The sequence below is a fragment of the Protomyctophum parallelum genome, assembly GCF_964188405.1.
Source record: "Protomyctophum parallelum genome assembly, chromosome: 10".
NCBI classification, from domain to species: Eukaryota; Metazoa; Chordata; class Actinopteri; order Myctophiformes; family Myctophidae; genus Protomyctophum; species Protomyctophum parallelum.
This window is the reverse complement of record NC_139704.1, coordinates 14,614,872-14,630,490: the sequence shown is the minus strand read 5'-3', so window position 1 is coordinate 14,630,490 and position 15,619 is coordinate 14,614,872. Positions and strand designations below refer to the sequence as shown.

The 15,619-nt window shown below is 41.1% G+C and overlaps 2 protein-coding genes across 4 annotated transcripts in view; both read left to right on the top strand.

Moving 5' to 3' along the window:
- atp6v1ba (ATPase, H+ transporting, lysosomal, V1 subunit B, member a) overlaps nucleotides 1-7,627 on the top strand; it is a 43,244-nt gene extending 35,617 nt beyond the window's left edge. Inside the window, exons 10-14 of the mRNA XM_083774444.1 lie at nucleotides 3,305-3,455; nucleotides 4,166-4,248; nucleotides 5,015-5,119; nucleotides 5,276-5,405; nucleotides 6,713-7,627. Coding sequence (XP_083630570.1) covers nucleotides 3,305-3,455; nucleotides 4,166-4,248; nucleotides 5,015-5,119; nucleotides 5,276-5,405; nucleotides 6,713-6,855 — 612 coding nt within the window. The 3' untranslated portion in view covers nucleotides 6,856-7,627. The remainder of the gene's footprint in view (nucleotides 1-3,304; nucleotides 3,456-4,165; nucleotides 4,249-5,014; nucleotides 5,120-5,275; nucleotides 5,406-6,712) is intronic.
- Nucleotides 7,628-8,118: 491 nt separating this feature from the next.
- Nucleotides 8,119-15,619, top strand: part of shtn1 (shootin 1) — a 40,980-nt gene continuing 33,479 nt past the window's right edge. For 2 of the 3 annotated variants that reach the window (XM_083774700.1, XM_083774699.1), the window contains exons 1-3: nucleotides 8,119-8,217; nucleotides 9,408-9,460; nucleotides 10,774-10,834. In XM_083774700.1, the coding sequence (XP_083630826.1) occupies nucleotides 8,163-8,217; nucleotides 9,408-9,460; nucleotides 10,774-10,834 (169 nt within the window). In that variant the 5' untranslated portion in view covers nucleotides 8,119-8,162. Of the gene's footprint in view, nucleotides 8,218-9,407; nucleotides 9,461-10,738; nucleotides 10,835-15,619 lie in introns of all 3 variants that reach the window. The other variant, XM_083774701.1, reaches the window with a different exon arrangement.

Here is a 15,619-nt window from a genome sequence, read left to right as displayed (position 1 = left end):
AACGCATATATAATTTTGGTCATCAGCATTGTGAAAAATATCTACATGCCTAACACAACGGACGGTAAACATGCACAGGACATTTAGAATAATCCCTAAAGTGCTTGACATTTCCCTGGCTAGGAGCAAATTTAGGGTGTAAATGCATTTGCTCACACCAACTCCAGACATCTGGTGAGAGGTTTTGCAGATGGGTGATAAACTCACTAATGTCTCGTGTCCCTTGCTGAAAGGGAGGATAACGTGTCCTTCAGCCTTGTAGGAAATACCTTAACTTCATTATTCTCGCTGGCTTGCCTCTAAAAGGAAGGGGGAGGGCTCTTCCACCCCCACTGCCCTCCTTCCTATTTGTGGTGAGAAGACAGGCCTTCTCGCCTCTTCCTTTTATGCGTCTTAATAATCCTTTTATGTTGTACGTTTTGCTGTCTCAATATGCTGGCAACACAAAGCAGGTTTTTAAATGGTGTATGTGCATGTGAAAGAGCGCTTCTCTTTCTCTGTCCATAACCTTGACACATGCGCTGCAATAATAAAGATACGGGTATTTAGCCACTTACAAAGAGCCAGGACGACATTAACATTTAACTTCTATTCCCATTCACGTGTTTTGCATTTAATCCACAGTTCACAAGTGTTTGGCTCCCTCATCAACCTTTGGGCCCAAGGATGAATGCCACATTCTCTTCAAAAGCAACTAATAGAACAGGGATTTTCTTTTTCTCATTTTATTTTTAGGTGGACAAATAATAATCTGCAACTTGCCGTTTGCCTCCTGTGAACTAACCGATTTTAAAAACTACAATTTTATTCTCAAACTACGTACATTTCTTAGTTTTTTTTTAATAGTTTTTTTTGATATTCAAGATTATAATAACTGAGGGCCCAATCCAGCGCAAGATGGCGATACACACTGTGCAATTATCATTGCTATTTTCCAACTGACATAGTTGTAATTTTCATGCCCAGTGCCCATGTTGTATAAATTACTTGTAGAAGTATCTTCTGTGCAGTTAGCACCCATGGGTGTGTTCGTGTTGGTCTTCTTAACCCATTAAGACCTGAGGCTGATTCTACAAATGCCTTGTAAATCCTCAGTTTTCTGAAAACTAAGGTTGCTATGGTATATCAGTGGTTCTCAAACGTATTCATGCCAAGAACCACCAAAATGTGTATGTATTTGACTGCTGACCTCTCATCCAAAAATATTTTGTTCCAGGGACCTCCAGAAGATTTGAGTTGAGGGGTGGCCTAGGGCCTACTGACGCCACTCCCTGGACATGGCATTAGGACAGAACACCGGCGTTCTGAATAAACCATGGAGAGCGCCGTAGATTCAGAGAATAGCAAGTTTTGTTGGCCCGTAAACAAGGAAGTGAATGGCTGCGCGTATGCGCAAAACATGTCCGGGAGCTCTGAGCAAGGCACCGCTGTCAAAAAATGAATTTTAGTGAGCCGGTTTTATACCTACAGTATGGGTGTAATTGTGAAGACATGTGGGGACGTCCTGGGCACAATAAGCATTAAAATAGCAGATATATGTTTGGGGCTTTGGTATACTCTGAGGACTAGAGTAAGGGTATTCAATCTACGTGTAAGAAAATGACGTTCTCTATGACGGCAACACCAGTCGGAGCAGTTCCTCACAGCATACATTTACTAATGAACACAAATCGTAAGACAGTCTCTCTCTAGGTCGTCCTCAGACGAGCCTTCCATCGTCACTTCCAATCATCCCGGTTCTCCATATATCCGGCCAGCTCGTTGGTGTTTTGCGCTCCTGCGTCTTTCTTGAGTACATCCACATATGTTAGTATGGGACGTCCTCGTGACCGGTGCCCATGTGTTGGTTCCCACAGCACCAGTTTGCTGGCTGGGAGCTCTTGGTGTCTTTGGCAGTGTCCTGCAAGTCTCATTCTCCTGGCTGCTATTTTGTCGCTCACCCTGAATATTCCGGCATACAGATTCTCGTTGGTAACGTGTACTCTTATTAATGTTGAGCTCTACACGTGACATTCTGGTGTAGCACCCGTCTAGAGCTTTCTGCAGAGTTGGCTTCAGGGTCCAGAATTCACTGCCATATAGGAGAACAGATTGATACAGTAATGTAAGTAAATATGGGTAGATGATAGATTAAAAAAAGGTAATTAAAGTTGTTCTGGCTAGTGATCACGTGTACGCTCTCATACTTGCTATCAAAAATCCATCCGAATTCAACAGAAAGGGCATTTAAATCATTTTCAATAATGTGTCGTGACTCGTGAATAATAATGCAAACTTCTCTGCATCTTTGAAGACCAGAGTGGCGAAGAAAGTAATAGAAATTAGCTGTTTACTTAAATAAGCAGTTTATTTCAGCTGATAACATTTTTTCAAATTTTCGAATCTCTCGCGTAAGAATGTCGTGAATCCATATCCTCCTGGCAGGCATTCTTTTATCTATGCTCAACAGGACTGACAAAGTCACAGTCCTCCATATCCATGTTACGTGGTTTAAATAAAGAACACAACATAATGCGTGTGATTATTTAGTTTATAATGTCAAGATATCACGGATGTGTCTTGGACATAATCTAAATGAGTGTGGAGGAAGGTGTGATTTTGTGCGTGCCCAAAATGCCAGTTTCCCCCGTCTCCTGAAATTATTGGGCTGTATCACATTATTAATGCTGCTTGATTGTCACACACTTTTACATTTCCATTTCCAAAATTGTTCATGTCTCCTCCAATCCGTCGTTTCAATAGAAATGTGCCATTTCAAGTGCACCTTGCTCTAAAGAAAGGGGATAAGGCACTGATTGGTGACATTTATTTTATGCCCAAAACACACCCATGACTAATTTTAAGACTTAATATAACCCCATTTCCCCTACCGCCGAGCTTTGCACACAGTCTAACTAGCGAAATTGAGGCGTACACACCCCCTGATGCATAGATCGTCTAGATTGGGCCTTTAGTCTTATAACAGCATGGCATCCATGTCTAATGTGTTATCAATATTAAGTTACAGTGTGTGTGTGTGTGTGTGTGTGTGTGTGTGTGTGTGTGTGTGTGTGTGCACAGTTCATGAACTAAGCAGCACAAATCACTGTGATGCTGCATTGACAAACTGGCATGTCTGTTTGTTTGGACACGATTGTCTGCTTTGGAAATGGCATGTCCAATTGTCCACTAGTGTGAAGACGGTCTATGTTCGCTTTGAGAACCACTGTTCTAGAGTATGAAGTAATAATATAAGGGCAAAATAGCCACCATGTGAATATGTTATGAGCCCTCTCTCTAACAACTATTTCCTACCCTAACCCAGGTGTCTGCTGCCAGGGAGGAGGTGCCTGGCCGTCGTGGCTTTCCTGGTTACATGTACACAGATTTGGCCACCATCTATGAGCGTGCCGGCCGAGTTGAGGGCAGGAATGGCTCAATCACCCAGATCCCCATCCTCACCATGCCAAACGATGGTCAGAGCACTTAAGTGTATATATTAATGCCTTCCTGTGCTATCCAGAATTAGATGAGAATTCCTACTGCCATTCACTTTTTTTATATTTGTCTGTCTCTCTCTAGTTGAGTTTCTGAACTCAGTTGACCTACATAAAAGATGTACAAGGATCAACGATTAAAGGAAGATTCAGATTACACAGAACTTTAAAGTTCGCTAAATCTCATTTTGTGAATATCTAAACGTTCTGTTAGTGTGTGTATGCATTACACGTGTCGCCCTCTTGGTGAGTCAGTGGTTGAAGGGCTGGGGGAGACATTTCTTATGCCAACGTTTATTATAGCAACTTCTCTAAATGGCTTCCCCAATCTGTTTGAATGGGCTTCTCTTTTTTTAAGCATCACAGGGAGGCAATTCTGCAATTTGCTTTTAACACTGTTGATCCAGAGCACCAGATACATTTGATTGAGACTGTTTTACAACTTGATAATATGAATTTTGTATACGGTTGAGTTGTCCCTCCTGCGTGATGCTTCCTGAACTGATTTGAAAAGTGTTACGTTTTCTGTGACATATATACCATCTAAATGGTGGCATTAACATATTGCATATACTGCTTGCACAGATGGCGAGGGATTGGTTAATTGCCTCGATTGTTGAATAGCTTGTTAGTAAATACAACAGATTAATTAATAGTTTAATACTAATGTATTGTCTCTGCTCTGACAGACATCACCCATCCAATTCCTGATCTGACTGGATACATCACTGAGGGACAAGTCTATGTTGACAGACAGCTGCATAACAGACAGGTACAGCTCTAGCCACTAGTCATCTATTCATTCAAATTTCCTTTGAAGCAGCCTTTCTCAATATCAGGTGCAGGGACTGCTCTGTCTTTGGAATGTTACTAGGCTATCCTAGTTCTAGAAATGGGTTATTCCATGCTGTTACTTTCAGTTTAGGCTGTCCCTGATATTGGCTTTGATATCACTTCCCAGACTGGAAGGCACAGTTTCCAGACCCTGACATTACAATTTAGGCATTTAGCAGATCCAGAGCTATTTATATTAAGCAAGAACAAAAAAGCATGGCAATAAATCATATACATAAGTAGTTATCATGAATCATATGTAAGCTAAGAACGTAGTGGAATATCATAATGAAACTATGCATACTATATAGTGCTATGTCTACATAAAATGCTATAAGTCTACATAAAATGCTATCTAAGTTACATAAGTTTGCATACGCCTGTAAGGTCGTCGGGCCTAGGGCAAGTGCTACGGTCCATGATGGAGTCTGAAGAGGTGCGTTTTCAGACTACGGTGGAAGATTGGGAGTGAAGCTGCAGTTCTGATTGCAATGGGAAGTGCATTCCATAGTTTTGGTGCCAGAAGGGACAAGAGTTTGCGACGTGTGGAGCGATGTATTTTGGTATAACCTTAGGTTGTATTGCTATAACCATTTAGTGATGCAACTTAAATAGCATAACTTTCAAGTTGCAAGTTGTTTATTGGTGTGCAAAGTTCTTGGAATTTTACAATATCTGAATATCATCTGTGTGCTTTATGGTAGATCTACCCACCTATCAACGTGTTGCCGTCACTGTCGCGTTTGATGAAGTCTGCCATTGGTGAAGGAATGACCAGGAAGGATCATGCCGATGTCTCTAATCAGCTGGTAAAATAATTCTACTAAAAACGTTGTAGCCCCTGAAAAGCCATGGGAGAAGAATAAATGCATTACAGTTTTGCATCCCCTCACAAATGTTATAAATCATAGACCTGAGTTAAACCTGTATGTGTTGACTGAACGTTGCTTTGTGTCTTCTACCAGTACGCCTGCTATGCCATTGGTAAGGACGTCCAGGCTATGAAGGCTGTCGTCGGCGAGGAGGCTCTCACTTCAGATGATCTGCTGTACCTTGAGTTCCTGCAGAAGTTTGAGAAGAACTTCATTGCTCAGGGTAAGTGGATGTAATCACCTCGAAACCAAAAGCACAGTACACCAGGAGTGGAAAAGAAGACTAGAAAAGTAGGCTACACTTCTCAGAGCACAGATCTCTGCCATGCAGGATCTTCTTACTCAGGGCTGTGTCAGTTGTGCGGTGCAGGTGTCGGGTCGGGACATGTAGTTTGTACAACAGACGTGCAACTGTTTATATTTGACAGCCCCTATGGGGAGAAGTGAGGCTTTCCACACTGTTCATTATTTTAATTTCAAAATTTCTCAAGATGTAGCAGAGCGTAGGTCCCTGAAATTTATATTAATTTGTTTTTAATGATGATGCAATCAGATTATTTTTTTCCTTTACAATTCTTATCCCGACGGCCGTGGTATTCTTTCATGTTTTGTATGTTTTCTGCTCATCTGTCTAGTCTCCGCATTTGTTACCATGACACAGAATTTATACCTTTGTGTAAGTCTCATTAGTGTTGATGAGACGACAGATTGTTGCTTTCATGTTGCATAAGATAGAGATGCTGCCAGTTACCAAAATAGGATGAAAAGGCTTTTGTTCTGCTTTCTGAAACCAAGGCCAACATGTCTGTAGAATGACAGATGTTATAAAGCAGCGATTGTGACACATCTGTCCTTGGAATAGATAGATATTTCCAAACCGAATCACATTTCACATGAGAGGCTTATCTTACTGATGCGTACAACACAATATAATACAACATAAAGTTACCAACGTTCAAGCAGAATATAAGTCACAATAGTTTAGTAACCGTTGCTAAGCTGGGAAAGCGTCTGGAAAGTTACACGACTGACCCACCCAGGTGATGGCAATAATACTAATAATCACCATAGTCTTACCGCACATTACATGAAAAAATAAAAATCCTGTCGGACATTAAAGTTGATTGAGTTGGATTCTGTTTCTCCCTCTACATTTCCTCGTATTTCTAGTTTACTGAAATAATGTCAGAAGACATTTTGAAGCTCTTTCTACTGAAATGATTGATTATTTATAAGGATAAATCCCGTAATTTAATCGTGAAGGAATCTGTGCTGTCTGGAGGGGCTTTAACATGCATATCAATGGGTGAGAAGCACAGCTTGCCCAGACCAAGGTCTGGCAGAGTGGAGTGGGTGGGGCTTGGCGAAGGGTCAATTGTACTACTCTACTATTCTGCACACTGTTAATAAAGTATTCATTCAATCAAACGAAGACAATATTGCGTGGGTGTCCAGGTGATGCATCTGTGTAGATTGCAGTCTCAGTGTAGAGGTTTTACCAGTGTGTTTGCTGTTCTGTACTCTGGACAGGCCCGTACGACAACCGGACGGTATACGAAACCCTGGACATCGGCTGGCAGCTGCTCAGAATTTTCCCTAAAGAGATGCTGAAGAGGATTCCCCAGAGCACCCTCGCCGAGTTCTACCCCAGGGAGTCTGCTGCACGCAAATGAGGTCCACTTTAGTGGACGGGATGCTCTGGTTCCATTCTCACCCTCCTTTCTTTCCACCCTACAAACCCGTACCCCAGGGGGGCAGTGAGACTGGTGTTGTCAAATCCCTCTCACCCACCCTCATCCTTGTTCTCCTCACCCACCAGTGCATCTCTTTTCAGGTCCTGACACCACCTGTAACAAGCGAGCTCGGCCCTTCCCTAATCCCCATTCTGTGGATGTATTGTACTGTATCTGTGTCCAGGAATCTTCTTTGAATATCGTCTGTAGTGTGTTTAATGTGTAAACCTTAGTGCAACATGTAAACGTACCCTTGAAATCGTACAGTAGATTTGTCATTATTTATTGGGGTATGTTGCGTGCTGGAGTTTTTATCTTTTTTTGTTTACTAAACATTGTGGGAGTCCATTCACCCACCAAAAACAAAACGAAAAAATAAAGTATATGAAATCTACATGAGTTTCTCTTCCCATGGCAGTTGTTGCACCGTGCCACATTTCAGTGGCTACAGCTTGTTCAAGGAATTTTACTTCTTTACAAAATCCCTTGATCAAGTTACCAGCCAACACGTTGATGAGGTAATTGGGTTGACAGACACTGGACAAACTCAAAAGAATACTTGCTGTTTACATTATTTCTGTCATGTTTGAGTGTTGTAAAATATAAATTCTTCATATATATATATATATATATACAGTATATACACAAACATTCCCATCTGTTTGCAGAAGTCCATTCTATGTTGTGTGCGGAATGATTCGAATGTTTTCCTGTTCATTTCCTGTTCATGAATAAATTAAATTATGTTGGAATTATCTTGTCTGTCCATATCTGTAAGAACATCTTAACAGATAATGCACTTTGCTTAAAAAATAGTTTTTTATTCAGTTTATTCTTTGTTTTTACACTGCTTCTCACTCAGTTTAGCTCAACACTTGTTGCTCATATGAACATCATTCCTGTATTAATGTAGGCCTACAATAGGTTTACTTATTATAAATGCTTTAACGTACGATTAATTTGTGCAACACTGTCAGCGTTTTGCTTTGCAGCAACCGGTAACGATCTACCCGTCCCTTTATGAATGCAGGAATTGAATTGTATTAATATGTAACTGTTATGAACTTATGATAATACCATAAACTAACTGTACATTTAGTTATGATGTCAGAGGAACTGTGCGATTACACTACTTCTATGCTACCTGTTATGAATGCGCAGGTGCACCAATCCTTGGCACTTCCTGTTGCACGCCCCAGCTGTTTAAGATCATCAAAGTGAGAGTTGCAGATTTATTTGATCGTATTATGGCTGCAGAAGAGTTGCAGAAAATACATCTTATTGCAGGCTTCGCGAACCAAGGTGAGATTTGTGTTGGACAATATATTATTGACCGTTTAAAAAAAGTATTCCATTGACAGCCGTGTCACCCGCCTCCACCTCAGCTTTGAAGTCTGCTATTCAGAAGAATTGTTATTAATAAATGTAATCATGTCGACTCACAATTTATTAGTGTGTCAACTACGGAACATCTTGAAACCCTGAATCGTGATGTCAAAACTGCTTTTGTTCGTAAAACTGTCCAGTTTGTTAGGGTTTTGTGTTCGAGGGCAAAGTCCATCTGAAAGTGGACATGCCAAGCAAACCGTTCATTCTTTACTCACAAAGGCTTTGACTTCCATAAAAGCAAGAATTTCGACCTATATCGGCCCATGGTCCGTCGGAATTCTATGCAATAGACTATAGAGAGTAGTGTGTAACAGTGTAACCTTACAACCTGTACATGTGCCCTTTGAAAAATGCTTTGGCGCCGATCATGACAATGTAATTTTGTATCGATCGTTTTGGGTGAGGAAAGGACTAAATCTGTCCATAAAGGGGTATTAAACGATCGGTTGAAATGTTAGTAGGCCTACCTACCGGTAGGGGGGCTACAGTACAGTCACCTCAACTGGCCTATGAAAAAGTTGCAGTATGATGTGACATGAAGGGTAATAAAGCTACTGGATTCATTGTATGGACAACTGTCACTGTGCCTTAGGCGTTTCAATAGGGCATTAAGTAAACTGACAAAATTTGGAATAGTAGAAATCGTGTTGTTAGATTGTCCCTCAGTGCAGAGTAGACACTTCTGATATGAAACCATGTGAAGCCAGTCAAGCCACCCCATGTTAATATAATTTCTGTAGGCCTAATAATTAATTTGTGTTATTTAGGTAATACCATATTCTTCTTGACCGTTCGTTGTAATGTTAGATGGGGGAAAAATCAATCTTTCTTATTCTAATTGTGTGTCAACACAAACGGGCTGGTTAGTGGTTACCGTCTTCATTGTAAAAATGTGGGTGCTGTCCCTGATCTTTTTTTTTTACGTTCCAATATTAGTCATATACTGACACATCCAGTCACTGGATGAGTAATTAATCACATGCTGGAGGAATTCCCACTTATTTTTAAGTCTTGCTCTTTAGGTGGATGAGCATGTGTTCAAATGTATTTGGCTCTATATGATTTACTGAAGATGACTGACTGGCATCCTTTGCTCTCCACAGCTGTTCAGGAGTATGAGGGCCTACAGAGAGAACAAGAAAGAGCAACAATGGAGGTTAGTGTTAAAACTACAACTTTAACATACTGTATTCTGTTAGCCTATAGAGCATCGTAGTCCCTCCCCCTTTCAGAACAACGAGTGGCCCAGGAAATGAATCTCAATGCATTTTGCCCACAGGCTTTTCTTAAAGTATTTATTTAAAGACGGTTACGCCGCGGACAAAGCCAACTCGGATCGTGACAAATCATTTGTTTTGTTTTTCTTCTTATAAATTATTTATAAGAAGATTGTTGGATTGTTGGATATCACACAGAACGTGACTATGGTGACATTCACACCAGAAAGCTTTGCTGCGATTAAAACGAATCCTGCTTCATTTGGCAGTTATGAAGGCTCATTCGAATCCTAATGCGCATCAAAGAACCGCATTCTACTCTACGCGATTGGAAGCATTCGCTTCCAATCGCACTTGATTACGATTCGGTGCAGGTGGGAATGCAATCCGCTGCAAATAAAGGAAATGAAGCAAACAATGTGGCGGGTGAGGAGCTAAACACAGTTGGAGACGGAGAAGGCATATTTCACGCAGCGCAAAGATGTCCCGTTACCGTGGATAGACGTGGTCGAATGAGGAGACTGAAGCCCTGATCGAAATGAGGACGAGTACATTAATCAATTGCAAGGACAAAACACTGCAGTGTAACCTACAGAATATTCTGTCTGTCTGTCTGTGCGTACCGTAAACATGGAGTTCTGTCACTGTGTGGGGACTGGGGAGTAGGGACTTTCATCTCGATAAACTTTGCGCTGCTGTCTGTTATATCAGTGTGCTCAGCACTGTGCCTCCATGCCCAAAAGAACAGTGCGTGGCTGCGTGCGTATAGTGAGAGAGAGGGACACACACACACACACACACGAGACGGCACGCACGACACATGCACGTTATGAGTATAATTTTATCACCATAGATTTCACTGTGTAGGCTATAGTTTATGAATGGAGCACATTGATAAAGGTCCCCCCTGCTGCGTTTCCAATTGCTGCGGATGACAGTGTGAAGGCAAACCGCAGCAAATTAAATATGCAAGAATCCCAACTTCTCCGCCCAATCGCATCAAGTCTACCGAAGTATTAGGTGGGAATGTGACCTATAACAAAGCGATGAACTGATATTCAGGTTGATTTTTTTGCCGCAAATAAAACTTGTATGAAAGAGGCATCACCAAATGAATAGTTTGATGTGAAATATTTGCAGATACATTTTAGTATAATTTAATCGTCACGTTCAACGTGTGTAAATGTACAGTGTTTGTCTGTGCTTACTGTTTAAAGACTGTTTCCTCTGTGTCTCCTACAATGACCGTCAGTGTGAACGCATGCAGGTGGAGCGAGACCAAGCCATCAAGAAGTTGAGTGACTTCCAGCGAGGTGAGGTCATCTGCCGGCGCAACATCATCGCTTAGATCAGGTTTAAGCACTTAAAGGAGTGGTTCACCCCAAATGTATTATTTTTGTATTTAGCATTTTGCCTTGAATGAAATATCATGGATATTTTTAATTTGATGACCAGCAGTGGTTCCCTATCGAGATGCAAAGAGTCTCCTTTGAGTCTCCATATAGAACCATTGGTGGCCATCAAAGTATTGGTTTAGGAATGTGCCAAAAAAATCCATTAATTCAAGTCTCCATGGGGTGAGTAATTGATAGAAAAAAGGTCATTTTGGGGGTGTATCCCTTTAAGCCAGACACCGTTGTATGAAGATTGAAGAAAATAGCCTGTCTTCAAGTACACAACTTGCGCTATTTTTGCTGCACGACACTGCCATACCAGTATGATTTAACCATATATAAGCCTGTCCGGGTACACCAGGGTTATTAAGGCAGAATCCGACAATCATGTTTAAATGTTAGCTGACATTTGTACACGTGGCCATCTCTGTCCGAGCTCCCTGCATCATGCACATTGTCACAGACAGGAGCCCATTGCTATCTCGTCCTTTTCAATAAATGTCATGTAATTGCTAGCTTCACCTTTTCCACAGTGTTTTGTAAGGAACTGTATTGTTCCTCTCTGCACAATGATCAGTTCAAACTATGTGCTAACCTTTGCCTGGGTGGGTTACTGTAGTGCTGCGCTTTATTAAACTTTATTAACCTTAAAGGACAACTTTAGTTTCTTTCAACCAAGGTTCATGTTATTAGAGAAAGTAAAAGATGAGGGTTAATTTTGTTTCATTTGCTGCTTTCTTTAATTTTAGCTATTTTTGACAGGTGGGCCGGGGTATTCGAACATGGGGCTAACTATGTATTATTTTTACAAATTTTTATAGCGATTTATTTTTTATTATTATTTACTATAGTCCTACTAGACCCCATAAAATTACATCTGGCCACAAAAGATCACAGGATCTATTGAATGTCAAGGAGGAGGTGACAAACTGACATTGAGCCTACAACACACAGTATGGCATCCCCCTAGTACCTCCCTTCACATTCAGTAGATCCAGTGATATTGTGTGGCCATATGTAATTTCCTGGGGTCTAGTAGGGCTATAGTAAATATTAATAAAGAAATTGTTCGAATGCCCCCGCCCCCCCTGTCAAAAATAGTTAAAATCGCTAAAACAAAAGAAAGCAGCAAATAAAACAAAATTTACACTCATCTATTAACAACCTAAAACATGAACCTTGGTTGAAAAAAACTAAAGTTGTCCTTTTTAGAAAGGACTCAGTTAGTGAACTGTGGTAATGCTTACTGTGACACCTGGTGTGACATGAAGTGAACTGTGGTAATGCTTACTGTGACACCTGGTGTGACATGAAGTGAACTGTGGTAATGCTTGAGAGTCTGTTTACTTGTTAAGGAAAACAAGATTAAGAATATTACATTTAGTAATACATTTATTTGAATTATGACTAGGAGATTGCTGTGTTTGCTGGCCCACGTGCATAATCAAACTAAGCCAGTACTAAGCAGGAATTATCATAATGAAGTTTGAAACAACATACATTTTGATCGACTTTTCAAACTGCATTTTTCTTTATTACAGCACGTGTTGACATCCCTTGTAAGACCGCATTCATTGGATCTTTCATTACAAACCCAATCAGTTGTGACTATGCCACAAATTATAGCATTCAGAGATACTGCTGGTACTGTACTTTTATCATCATGGTGTTTACCGACACTACAAATGTGTCTCAAACGTTTTGGCCTACTATTTCATTTTGCAAAATGATTTTTCTTAAAGGTTGAATGCATTGCTATGACCACTTAAGCGCAGGGTGAATATAAATGGTGATGGCGGGTTGGTTCCACATGTCAAAAGATAGAGCAAATAGTTTGTCTTTGTAATCATGGCAGTTGTGCAGATTTTCATATGAATAAATCTGGCCCGTGCTGCTCATATATTCAGCGATTCTCCAGCCAAAACAAATATTGTGTTTCACTTCCACATTAATAGCGGCTGCCTCACTATGCCAAGCAGCTGCATATTAGGACCTATTACGTGATTTCATAGCTCTTAGAAAATTGCTGCTATTCACAACGAAGCGGGCAGAGGGGCTGTGTGGAGGGAGGGGGGGGGGGGGGGGGGTTGTGGGAGGAAGGGAGAAAAAGCCGCCCAACACACAATCATGTCTTTTCAATTGGCGATGGCAAGGTTGATGACAACATGACCATTGTGTTATAATGATAACACCACAAAGGCATCTGCCCCCCTCATCAAGGCTTCGAAGCGGCTGCAGATACAATTTAATTCACTACACAGTTGGCGCCGCTGATACCATTATGTAGAGCGTCAACATGGGGGGTAATCACTGTCTATCTTGAGAGGACGATGAAAAAATAGGCCAGCAAAAAAGCGGGGTAAAAAAAAAGATGGGGTGAATATTGATGGGGAGGCCAAAACTCACAATTAAGACTGCCAATTGTCAGAGTCCCCGTCATCTTACGATGATACATTTTCCACATACACTACTGTTTATTTACCATGGCTACCAATAATTACAATTAACATGTCATTTAGTTCAAGGCATCTTTGCTGGTCGTTGAGTGTGGCTGTGGCCATAGCATTATTGAGGGGGAGCAACATAGACAAGGATGTGTTGAAACTGGCAGCTAAGTGCTATTCAATGACTGATGTGGAAAGGGTGCCAGAGGGATTCAGATATCGGCCTGCACAGGCGTTCATCAAGTTTTAATTATGTGTCACTGGGGGGAAGGAATTTCCCAAAGTAACAGCATTAATGCCTAATTTCTCCCCTACTCGACCACAATATTTAGTAGTTAAGTGGCAAGAAGTGCATCCTCATTGTGCTAAGGTGTTATACTTATTACAGATTAATATAATGGCAACGGTTAGAGCAAGAGATTTTGAATGCTAACAAAAAACGTTTTTCACACCACATTGGGATAGCACATGAATTCAAAGTTAACTATATCCTGTCACTTTTCTGTACGCAGAATAAAATGTCATTGCTCACAATTAGGTCCAAGTGAGTGCGCTGTAAATGACCAACTCCTTCAGCCGCAGAATTCACAGCAGATCAGACTGGAATGAACCTTCGACAGACTTCTCCTGCTAATCGACTGTGAAACCGACAATATACTGAGCATAATGTACTTTCAGCCATATCCTTGGAAGATATAAATTGAATATTTATATTTTCTAAAGTTATTAAAGTGATTTTATAGCTGTTGCAACTCTCATGGCTTTGTGGCACTGAAGGCTTCTATGGTGCACAGAGCAACCCTATATATGTACCAGTAAGACGCATTGAGGGCGAGGTCACACTGAAACAACAGAGCTTCTTAACTCTTTTTTTGCCCGCTAGGTGGTAGCATAAGCACACCTAACCTGTGCCAGCCGTTCACTCTCAGTCTATGAGCCTCGGTTTCATTTCCGGGTAATCAGTGAAGTGGGGGCTGTTGTTGTGAGCACAGTGATAGTTAGCATTAGCTCATACCCCAAGCTTTAGAGATACAGGGCTTTGAATGAATGATTATAATGGAGGCTCAATGGAGCTGGATGGAGAAAAAAAACATAGCTGGCGGGGACGGAGGCGTTGCATAGCCACCAGAACAATGCTAAAAGGTAAATTGCCGGTCGCCGCCTTCATATATGGAGTATATGGTTGTCTACGAACATGTACGTAGTGGCACCTGCCGTACCCTAGCCATAGACTGTAAAATATATGGACAAAGCGTTCTCCGGGTCTGATATGGACATAAGATGAAGCCTGTCAGTCCTTGAATTGTAAATCGCCATCTTTCAAGATCCGTTTGGGCCCAGCTGGCCATTGGCTGGCCCAGACAACGAGGCGGGACTTCCCCCCTTCTTCTTCGTTGGTTTTTATTTTGACTCGAACGGGGGGTGGCTCCCGATCATAGACTGTAACGGTAGCCACGCCCCTCAGAACATACGCGACTTTATGGTAATTCTTTTAATAAATGGGACCATAACTTTCCAAAAAGAATATTATGACATGAGAAATGAGACTTTAAACTAGTGACTGGAAGTAGAAAGTATTCATGACCATGTTTATTAAGGTAATACAGTCTAGGTGAAGTTGGGCCCAAATACATGGACTTCTATGGAGCTATGGGGTTTTTTGGGCCCAATGACAGCGCTACAACAGGCCATTATATGAACTTTCAGGAAGTCCCGATTTCCTTAGTGGCTTCACAAAATATCTGTCTGACTGCCCCCCTGACCCTAGCCTAGGGGTTCGAATATGTTCGTAGATGGCACAGAAAGAACTGCACTCTGTCGAGTGCCTACTTGCTTGCACAAGTGCGCAAGCAGAGCGAGCAATACTGTCGACCGCTACAAACCGTCAAATCTCAGCTTCTCTGTGAAAGAACGTTTGAAATATTGAATTATTAGGTTTAGCTATTTGCTACGTACCTAGTTTTTGGAGGTAAAAAGTAGTATTTACTGATTACTGATTTGTCCTGGCTATCTAGAATACAGCTCGATTACTTACTTGAAAAGTATTTACCTGTCTGACACTATTTTGAGATCTGTTGAAGAACATGAAGGTAATTCTATTTAAGCATTTCAAATTCATTCTTTCGTTACGTAATTAACAACAATGAACACGGATGAGTGACGGCTTTCGATGGTGACATGTCGAGTGGATTAAAGGAAATGCCTGTATGTATATTGTGTATATGTAATTTGTAAATTGATTAGCGGTATACTGTGGTTA